The 11858-nt window shown below is 30.8% G+C and overlaps 1 protein-coding gene across 1 annotated transcript; it reads right to left on the reverse strand.

Annotated features, from left to right (window-relative positions):
* Nucleotides 1–6526: 6526 nt before the first annotated feature.
* Nucleotides 6527–7951, reverse strand: LOC101255711 (cytidine deaminase 1). Its single transcript, XM_004242899.5, has one exon. The coding sequence runs from the start codon at nucleotides 7600–7602 to the stop codon at nucleotides 6622–6624; it is 981 nt and encodes a 326-aa protein (XP_004242947.1). The 5' UTR covers nucleotides 7603–7951; the 3' UTR covers nucleotides 6527–6621.
* Nucleotides 7952–11858: the final 3907 nt, after the last annotated feature.

An 11858-nucleotide genomic window follows, 5' to 3' on the forward strand; every position in this document is an offset into this window, starting at 1 on the left:
TCCATTTGGGCATTTAAAGAAAAGTAAAATGAGTTGGATATTTTGAGGTGGTCAACTAACACCCATAAGGGCATATTTGTACCAATAATTGAACGGCGAAGGTATAAATGGACCAAACTTTAAAGGGGGGGCATATTTAAACCTTTTCGAAAAGTTTAGGGGGATATTTAACCATTTTCCCTATAAAGTAATCAAGTGTACTGTTAGAATTTGATCAAAAGGGAGAAAGCAAAAAAAACAAAAAGAATTTATACTAATTAAAAAAAAAGTTTCAAGATCAAGAACCAATTATAAGAGGATTATGCGTAGACGCTAATCCTAACATGTCTATTTTAGCAAAAAAAAAGGTAATCAAAAGAAGAGAAGATTAGTAAAAAAAAAGGACATAAAGAAGCTGTGGAAAAAAGGAAAGTACAATTTGACCTCCACTTTTACATAATTGCAAGTGCATATATGATTCGGACTACAGAATAAAATATTATTCGTTTTCTTCCAATTTTGGTGTTTTTATTTTTTTAAGAAAATGTTAATTTAAAAAATATTGAACACATATTTTATTTGGTAGATATTTAATGAGATATCTATGTTTTATTTATAATGAATTTTCACTCATCTCATAAATATCCGTAAAAAAGTGTATTCTTTACTTTTTAAGTAGGGTTTGGACATTGCAATTCCATCTCCTAATTTTAAATTTCTTAAAAAGCTTAATTTTTGAAAATTTCATATCATGATTTAGTATTTTAAAATATAAAATTTGACTCATAACTTTATAATATTGTTAAAAAATTAAATTAGATTTATATAATATTTTTACGAGAATATCAAATGAGTGATGAAATATAAAATAAGACACAAGTACCCTCTAGTTAGACTACGATTGAAATTTCAAACACTTTAAACTTTCAGTCATTTAAAATTCAAAAAAATTACATTCAATTAGGTGTTAAATTTTGTAAATTTATGAATGGTTAGTGAGGTAAGAGATGCATTTGAAGGAAAAATGATTTATGTAAAAGAAGAAAGATATAAAAAGCTTAAATGGGGAAGAAAACATTTGAAGAAAACAACAAGAGACTACAAAAGAATTATTTATTTGTTATAAAATCAAGCTATAAGAATATAATCATAAAGAGAAGAAGACAAGAAAAGTAGATAGAAGAAGAGGAATTTTCTTCTTATTCAAGTATATGTAAGTCTCATCTGTATATCATACAATAGTGAATGAACAACCCTAGTTATAGAGTGAGAAATCACTCCAAAAGTCACCATATTAAGTATCATAATCAATAGATACATTCTTATCCAAAACGGTTCATGCATCTAGTTAATATGGATGGTTGTTCATGTATCAACCTTATGGACTATCCACTCATTCAATGAATTTATAACACTCCCCCTTGTATGTCCATAGATAATGTGCCTCGTTAAACCTTACTAGAAAAAACCCTGTGGGAAAAAATTGTAGTGAAGGGAAAAGAGTACACATATCTTTTGATACGCACTATTTGTTGCCTCATTAAAAACCTTGCCAGGAAAACCCAGTGGGAAAAAACCTCGGTCAAGGGAAAAAGAGTGCAACGCATATTATTCTCCCCCTGATTAAAACATCACTTAATTTCTTGTGATGATGTCTCCAATATTCGTACATTGTGGTTGCTATATTCTTTTTCAAAGAAAAACCACACATTTCTTGAATATGATGTGTCATTTATTTCAACCAGACGCACTTTCGACTTGCTTCATGGAGGACTTTTATTTCTGCATAACAACATTTGCTTCATTGATCGCCAGGATATTATTGTGCCTCCACATGCAAACACATAGCTTGCTTGAGATAGAGCTTTATGCGGCTCAGATAAATATTCTGCATCTGCGTAACCAATCAATTTTATCTTGGATTCCTCGGAATAGAATAAACCCATAACTATGGTCCTTCGAGGATATTCAATCATGTGCTCCACACCATTTCAACATCCTTTTATCAGGGAGAAACTGAATCTTGCCAGTAAATTTACTGCAAAATAAATATCTGGTCAAATATTGTTAGTAAGATGCACTAGTGCGCTGATTGCACCAACATAGAGTTTCAGCACCAAGAAACTCTTCATCCTTCTTTTGAGATCAAACTGAATCATCATTTATGTCAAGTGATCTCATAATCATTGGGGTACTCAATGAATGCGATTTATCCATATAAAATTGCATCAAAATTTCAGTGTATGTGCACTGTTAGACAAATAGTTCATTTGTCAAATTATCAATCTGTAGGTCCATACAAAATTTTGTCTTACCAAGACCTTTTTCATAAAAATACAAGGACAATTAGCGTCATTCTTTTGTACCCTTTTTCTTCCTTGACTATTTCAATCGATATAAGGATTCTTGAAACTTTATTGAAAAAGTTTCATTCAAACTCTTATATGCTTCAGACACCTCAATTGTTTCAAGAATTTTTATATAACCTTCATTGTCTAGCTAGACATTACAATTAATCATTGCATGAATTCAAGTTTTTCGTATGTTGCTAGATCAAAACAAACCTCATTGCATCCATCAAAGGAGAAAACATCTCCAATAATGTCAGGATTTTTGCGATAAACCTTTATACCCCAAGGCACAAACCGTATTTTATATCTTACGGTTATACTATCACATAATAATTTATTTGTACCCCACTGACATTATACCTTGATTTATGGACTATCAGTTCAAAATGTCACTTTTCTAAGTGAAACAAAATATACTTGAATTGTGCATTTTACTTGGCCAACCATTTATCTGTCCACACTATATGACAAATTTGAATTCAAGATCCTCATCACAGTTTATATCATTGAGCGCTACCTCATATCAAAGATACCGTCGACGGTTATTTGATATTGATTCCAACAAGACATAACTTATCGAGATCTCTTCATTTTTCATTATTTCAGGTACCTGAACCTTTTTCAAGATTTTATGAAGTGTCATGTCAATGTTCTCCTTTATAGCACTTGCCTCATTATCATGAACATATTGATCATTTGCTCCTTCTTCAAGGAATTTTATATTTGGAATCGATTGGTCTATTACGCTTTCGGCGTATCATAGACTCTGTCCTTCAAGGACTTCACATTGGAGCATTTGCAGCTGAATTATATCATAGGGTCAGTGCATTCATCTGGCAACTGATTTGCAACATTATGCAACTGAATTATCCCTTGAACTTTAAGTTCATGTATTTATTTAACAAGGATCTAGATAATTCATAATTAACCTCACACATAATTTTCAGTTGTCAATCATCTCTCCCCCTAATTTTAGAAAATCTAAAATTCATTCCAACCTTATTTGGAAGTTCATCTTTGTGCGTGGTGGAGCAATTAAAATCATAACCGCACATTCAACAATTTAGATGAAATTATATGGTTCCTGACCCTGAACCAATTTTAATAGGGAAACCTTGTTGGTTTGATGCATACATGTGTTGCTACATGTTAAATAAAATTATCTCATACCAAATCTTATTTGAGAGTTTTTTTCTCATAACCATGATTTAGCTATAATTGGAGGCATACAATTTCTGCTAAAATCAACCAGCATTATCAATATAATTTCATAGTTTGGAACTATGCTCTTAATTTTAAAAATTTGAGCAAACAACCTTACAAAAACCAATTTGTAAGTTGACAACAAAATACATGTGACCATCGCATAGATGCATCAATCATATAGTCTCAAATGATCCACTTGACAGGTGAACGGGCTCATATTCACCCTTTTATATGTTCCAAAAATTTTAGGCGATTACAATCCCAACCTTAGCTAGTGCAATGATCATTTTATCAAGAGAACAAGCAACACAAGAGAATTCTTGAAGAATCTTTATTTCTTCATCATATAAATCACCTGAATTCTCAATCACGTTTGCATCATATTTAATCGGAATGGTCAACCAGTCATGTCAACTGATCTTTATTTTAGTACACTTATAATTTACTTTTACATGTCATTTCATCAGCATGTACATGTTTGTATGGAACAAACAAGAGGAAAAGTTGGGTAATCTTTTACATAAACATTTATAACCCTCTTCGGTTGTAGTGATTTATAGTCTCAATATTTATTTTCAATTCATCCGAAACTTAAAAAGTTTCTTTTGAGACTTACTACAAGCCCAATATTATTCCTCTGATAATAGGACAACTCGTTAGAGCCTGCAATTAATTATATGTAATATCACATATTGCATGACACAATCCATATGGTGAGCATCTCCTTTAAGGAGGAAATTATATTATTATTGTCATGCTCAAAATCATCACGAGCAAGACGTATTTCTTGCTTTACTTTTGTTGTACCATAGGTACAAGACCAATGACAAATTTGTATTGTCACACAATAATGACCACAACCCTTATAGGCAAGAACTATATCTTTCTTTTGTCCTTTCGGTAGTTCACAATAAACATACCATAATGACGAATAAAATGTACAATGCAATTAGCCATTTCTGCCAAATAAAATTTATTTCCTCTCAAATCTCCCGTAGAGATGAGAAGTGACATCTATCATTTTTTTTCAAGCCTTCCATAGAGGTGAGTTGTGGCATATATCCAACCCATAATGATTTTATCACATCTGGACCCATTCTCTTATAGAACGGTCGAGCATTCACGATACTCATCACAAGTCACATTCTCTTCGAAGAATGGACTAATTATTTATATGTACTTCATAAATTTGCATTATAAGCACATTGTCATGGCTTTAAAATTCATCATATTTCCATGACACACCTCAACATCACTTTGAAAGATCAAGTGTACCATCACTTTATCTTCTTATATCATGATAGAGGATTCATAAACTTGTCAAATTATTGGGTTGACAACATTCACAAGTCTAATGACCTTCATACCATTTTGACAATGAAAACTGCCTTCACATTTCGAAGGACTATTTGGAGAAACCATAGTGTTCTTCCTTTTATAATTACCACAATGATGACTATTATAATTCCGTCCCTTCATGCCTTTTTTCATATCGTTAATCATTTGTCATCTTTCAGACTAACTATTTACTTTACCACATTCATACGATAGAATGAAGCAAGTGAACATGCGATTTTAAAATTATCATATGTTGCTACCACATTCTTTTCAAGGAATGGAGCAAATTCAATAGGACGAATTTCAAGACTTTTCATCAAAGTCTTAGTCATCATTATATCAGCACTATGGTGCATTGACTCAAACTCAATGTCTTATCCACATAAGGCGTGTTACGCCATAATTCTATGGGACTTGAACTCAATCACGGTGCATCAAAACTCAAATTGATGTCTTATCTTTTTGGTGCGATATAACTTGAATCTATCGTCTTATCCTCAAAGATTTTTCATTATGGTGCATCCGGACTTTAACCTGATGTCTTACCCTTTTGGTGAGATGAAACTTGAATACAGCATCTTACGCTTAACCAACGGTATAATAAACCGAAGTACAACATGACTCACCCTTTGAGTCTTTCAAAACAATCAAACTAACATTCAAATTCATGCTATTAAAATTTTATACCTTCTTCTATTTAAGAATTTTGTATAACATGTCATATTCAACCAATAGTAGTATATGTCTTCGGTTCCTGATAATTGTTAGTAACTGAATACTATTTTTATTCTAAATCATAAAAATATTCTAGAAAATACATACCTGATTTTATGCATATAATATCTTGATTCTCATAACGAGATCAATCAAAACACGAGTTAAAGAAAAACTAAAACTCAATCTTAATTGGCTAGAAACTCGTGCTGATAACGTGTTATAAAATCAAGTTATAAGAATACAATTATAAAGAGAAGTAGATAGAATAAGAGGAATTTTCTTCTTATTCAAGTATATGTAAATCTTATATATATCATACAATAGTGAATGAACAATCCTATTTATAGAGTGAGAAATCACTTCAAAAGTCACCATATTAAGTATCATAATAAATAGATACATTCTTATCCAAAACGGTTCATGAATCTAGTGAATATGGATGATTGTTCGTGTACCAACCTTATGGACTATCCACTCATTTAATGAATTTATAACACTATTTTCTTAAAAGAAAAATGGAATCCACAAATTTCATTTACATTAAATAAAAAATTTCACACTTTTTATAAATCTTAACTTAAAAAAAATTAAAAATATTAATTATATATTGATCACTTTTTGAACAGTAAGTACAGCCTGATTTCAAAGTTTGAGGGGATTTTATTTGATGTTTAATAAAATAATGTTAATCAAGATGGTAAGGAAGGAGTATGCCAACTTTTAGAATGTCATTGGTGACTTGGTGTAGTTGACATATTGACAGAAAGGTAAAAGGATGCCAAAATTATTGATTCTGCGGTGCTCATTTTGCCACCTTTATTTGTTGCACGACAAACAAGCTAATTACAAAACCTTCATTCAAATTTAATTGAATTCAAAAATATCGAAAGAAAAATAATAAAAAATCAGGGTTGACTATATGGTTGCTAACAGAATGGTGGATTAATATGTTTTATTCATTTCATCAAAGTGGATAATTTTTTACAAGCCAACTTGCAATTGCAGAATGAACAAATATTGGTTAAAATCTTCAATCCTTTTTACAACCATTTTCAGCAGCAACACAGCAGTGGAAAACCTTCAAGTCACATTTAGGAGAAACCAATTTCAGAAAGATCCTAGCAGTGTCCTCTTGCCTTACCTTTGCCCCTTCCTTTTCCACCAAAGCCGCCGCCACTATTCGCTCATACCCACCACCTCCTTCAGCCACAAAAGCCACCAACGCCGCCTGCATTGGTCCTAAACTTGGATTATAAGCAGCAGATTCCACATAAGAACCTTTATAGATCTTCCCATCACAATCCATAATTGCTACCCCTGATGGACACTCACTGTAAGGTGCGTGTGAATTATTAGCACCTCCTAAAGCTGCAATCCTTAAAAGGGTACTCTCTGTTTCTGTCAATTTATAAAACCCATTACTCAGATTTTTTCCCGATTTCAAATCGTCATCTGAAAACCCATTGCATAGATCTCCAACGTGATTAATCTCATAGGACAGGATTAAATTGTTGTTATGTCGCTCGAGGAGTAAAGGAGTTTCGTCATCAAGGAGATCGAATGGACCAAATGGATTAGGGAGAATCTCACGCAAAGGTTCGAATATGACATCTGGATTGTTTTGGTGTTGAGATGTGATATGGATTTGGAGATCGGAAGAATTACGGAGTTCTTGAAGGAACTGTCGGCAGTGGCCACAAGGGGCGGCGGAGACAGCAAATGCAACGAGGCGGGGGCAGAGGTGAACAGCAAGGTTAGTGATGAGAAACTGCTCAGCGTGAACAGAGTGATGAAGGGGTAATCCAGGAAATTCAAGGTTAACGCCGAGGAATACACGGCCGTCGGAGCCAAGGCCAACGGCAGCGACGTGGTAGTTGGAGATGGGTGGGCGGGCAAGGGTTTGTGCGGGTTGAACCAAGAGAGGGAGGAGGTGGTGGACAGAAGGTAGGCCAAGTTTTTGGGTAATGGAGTCAGCCTCAGAGGCTTCCACCACAAACTGTAGTTGATCCATAATTATCCCTTTCTCTAATGTAAATCCTTTCCGTTTCCTTGTGTTTATTTTTTATTTTTTAGGGTGAGAAGGATCTAAATGTTTGGCACACTTCCTTGAAATGAGGAGGGGAGGATTTGGGAAGGGTAGATGGTCATTTATAGAACAAGTTTTGGTCATTGGCTCATTTCATGGCAATTCATTCTTTTCACATCCTATTTTGTCAACTCAATTACAATGATTTAATATATATATATATATATATATATATGAAATGAGGAGGGGAGGATTTGGGAAGGGTAGATGGTCATTTATAGAACAAGTTTTGGTCATTGGCTCATTTCATGGCAATTCATTCTTTTCACATCCTATTTTGTCAACTCAATTACAATGATTTAATATATATATATATATATATATATATATATATATATATATATATATATATATATATATATATATATATATGATTTGTTAGTTTAATGCTTTCTTTCATTTTAATTTACGTAATATTTCTTTAATTTCGATAGTTAAACAATTATATCTTTGATTGTGAATTTTACATTCTTTTAAACATTTTGAATTTTTAAACTATTGTCACTTGTAATATTTTTATGTAATTTACAAACATATAAAATTTAATTCAAAAAACTTTGATGATTCGATGTATAATTTTTTTTATTAAACTTAAATTTTACTGACAAAAAATAAAAAATATTGCATAAATTGAGACGGAAAAAATACTTATGTTATAGAGTATTAGTATTACTACTTTAAATCACAATATTTCCTATATAAAATCTCCGTTCGCGTTAAGTGGTATAGATGTGACATATTTTTTTTTTATATAGTTTTAGGGTTTGTGACATAATATAGTTACATAGTTTCAAACTATAAAAGACCTTGGATTTCTAGAAAAGTTTCTAAACTGTAAATTGTAGTATTTAGAAGTTTTTTTAGATCCTTATTAGATGGTTGGAAGATAAATAGATGTAATTTAGAATAGGATAATCTAGCTAACTAGTAAAAAAAATTAACTTATTTAGTGATAATATTCATACTTTAATAATATTAGTAAACATGTCAAAAATGTAATTATTTTAAAAATAAATAATTATTCTGATATTATTAATATTTTCTCTCTCATTATTTATCTTTTTTCTCTCTCATAGATTACACATTTTTCTCTATTTATGTAATTGGATAGATATTAATGTCATTTTAATTTTTTTCTCTTTTCTTAAGCTTATCAATCTCTCTTTAACTTTCTTCCTAATTAAATCCCCAGATTTTTCTTTCTTTTTTCTTACACTTCTTTTCAATTTCTCTCTCTAACATTTTTTCAAATCAATTCCACCGATTTTTTATTCAATATTTTAATATTTTCTATTATTTTCATTTAATTTCGTTGCAAGATTTGATTTGAAGATTAAAATTGATTTGGGTATTATGTTTTTCAGATTTCTTATTTATTTACTTACTGATTTTAGTGTTTTTTTTAAAAAAAAAATGTTTTATTGTTCTTAAAACATTTTTTAGGGTATGTGAATGCATAATTCTCTTTTCAATGGACGTTTTCAAGAGAGTTACTAGAGGTATTGGACAAAATAATCAAAGTTCTTTCGATTTTTCATCACTTATTTTTTTTCACTCAAGAATTAAACCACAATGTAGGTTCCACTTCAAAATCTAAGGAGGATATACGACGGGAAAAAATGTCTGAATCTGTCGATGTGCAAAATCTCACATAGATTCATAACCATGAAGTTGAAAAAGACCAATTTATTGGAGAAGAGGTATTTTTTTTTGTATGTTCTGTGTCTTACATGTTTAGTTTAATTTGTTTAGTAATTTTTAGGATTCAAAAAAATACATGTTACAATGCGTTTGGAAGTGTATATGAAATTTTTATTATGTTATAGTTAGTATTTATTTTTGTATTTCATATATTTATTTTACTTTGTGTTCTGTTTTTTTTTTGTGTGTGTGTGTGTGTGTGTTAGTTATGTCAATGTAACATTTTATGAGTTTGATTGTGCATATTTTCATAGTTTGAATGTTTTTTGTATACATAGATTTGGAAGTGTATATTGAATTTTGCTGTTGTTTTAGTCAGTATGTATTTTTGTATTTCATAGTTTGATTGTATTTTGTATCCATAGATTTGAAAATTGTATTTCATATATTTAATTCATTTTGTATTCTATTTTTTTGTGATAGTTATGTCAATGTACCACAGTTAGTATTTATTTTTGTATTTCATAGTTTTATTGTTTTTCGTATTCATAAATTTGAAAGTATATATTGAATTTTAATACTGTTTTAGTCAGTATGTATTTTTATATTTCATAGGTATATTGTATTTTTGTATCTCTAGACTTGGAAATGTATATTATATTAAATATATCTAATGTATTTTGTATTCTGTTATTTTTTTGTATGTGTGATAGTTATGTCAATGTACCACATATTAGTAACCATGTGTGTTTTTTATTTCTCACATTGATACGTATTCAGTAAATTAAGTGCACATTTATATTTTTTATTTGGTATTTTTTTTGTTCGTTAAGGTATGTTGTTGTAACTGTATTGATGTATTATTTATTATCATGTTTTTTGGTTGTGTTATTTTAGTAATATTTCATTGTTTTAAATTCAATATGCCAGGGGACTTCTTATGCTTGCAAAAAACTATCAAAAATTGCACCCCACATTCACTGTGTAGTAAATCATGTCATTAAATCCCAGTTGACTGAGAAACTTACACCGGAACAATATAAACAGTTTGTGAGAGTACGTGTTTTGGTCAGTATATGAAAATCAGAAAATGTGTTGCTCAAGGTCAAATTCATAGGTATTGTATGTCACTAGAAGTAGAAGCTAGTAGTAAGCAGTCTCTTGTAATCAAAGTCAATGAAGCTATTTTAAAGTTCACAATTAGGACGTTTGTGCTCATTACTGGATTAAAATGTGTTGGTGTTGTAGAGGATTTCAAGTTTACACAGAACAACCAAATCCACTTATTGTTCAGAATTTTGGTGGTAATGAGATCATACGTAGATTAGATTTGATCGATACATTCAATGATAAAGTTTGGATTGACAATAATGATGATGTGATTAAGATTGCAATATTATATTTCATTCATATGTTTGTATATTCTGGTAAGAAGAGATCATTGCGAATTCCTAGAATTCACTTTGACTTGATTGAAAGTGATCGGTATATGCATTATCCTTGGGGCAGAAAAGCATTTGAGTGGTTGCTACAGAGTATCAACAAGGTTTTGACTACTGATGGTCAATATTATAGAATATGTGGTATGCTTGTTGTCCATTAAATATGGATATTCGAGTGCATGGGTAAGCGTTAGACAAATTTTGAACAAAAAATCAGTGATCGTATTTCCCATATTCTAAATTGACAAACAGTAGGAGTCAACCCCCGATTCAAAATATTGATGAAAGACACATTCAATGATGGTAATAGAGAGGTATTGTGTATAATTAAAGAAATTGTACCCTCGTAATTGTAATGATTCAATGTATATCTTTTATTATGCTAATTATTGTGTTTAATATCGTGTTCAGATTAAATGGAAGAATGTTGTCCCTTCTCTGATAAAAATTGTTATTCTACAATTGCCTCCTGAAGGTGTTGAAAAATAAAAAGAAAGTGTTCAAACAAAGCCACGTCATGATATTGATGAACAAGCACTTTCTTGATAGAATTTAGATGATGATTTTGTCAACCCACCTCCACCTTCAATGAAGGTTACAGATAAAAGAAAAAAGGGGCAATCAGTATCACCTGCCAAAAGGGTAAGAAAAAAGAACTCAAATATCGCTAATCAAATGAAACAGAATGAACAGATTGATCCAGTAGCGAAACAGAATGTGAAAAAAGTTGCACTTCCGAAAGTTGTGCGGAAGAAACATAAATTGTGTTCTAAGAAGACAACCACTCGCACTTATGTGCCAACAAAGGATTCTCAAAACTATCTGCAAGTGTGTCTCATGAACAATTTATGAGAAAAGAACTCTCCAAGTTACAAAGGAGGTATATATTGTTTATACTTATGTTTTTTCAATATGTTTATTCAAATTATTGCAATCTGTAAAATTTAAACATATTTTAACTGTTTCAAGTTAGAGAAGAGTTCAAAGACACACGAAAGTTGATAAATGATAATTTTAATATCATTATTTTTGTGAATACACTGTTGTAATTTAATATTTTCAGGACAACAAAAATAATGACATTGCTGGTCAAGGATC

This window comes from Solanum lycopersicum, chromosome 7 (genome assembly GCF_036512215.1).
Source record: "Solanum lycopersicum chromosome 7, SLM_r2.1".
NCBI classification, from domain to species: domain Eukaryota; kingdom Viridiplantae; phylum Streptophyta; class Magnoliopsida; order Solanales; family Solanaceae; genus Solanum; species Solanum lycopersicum.

Coding starts and splice junctions, on each gene's coding strand:
- LOC101255711 (XM_004242899.5), bottom strand. CDS start 7,602: ATGGATCAACTACAGTTTGTGGTGGAAGCCTCTGAGGCTGACTCCATT.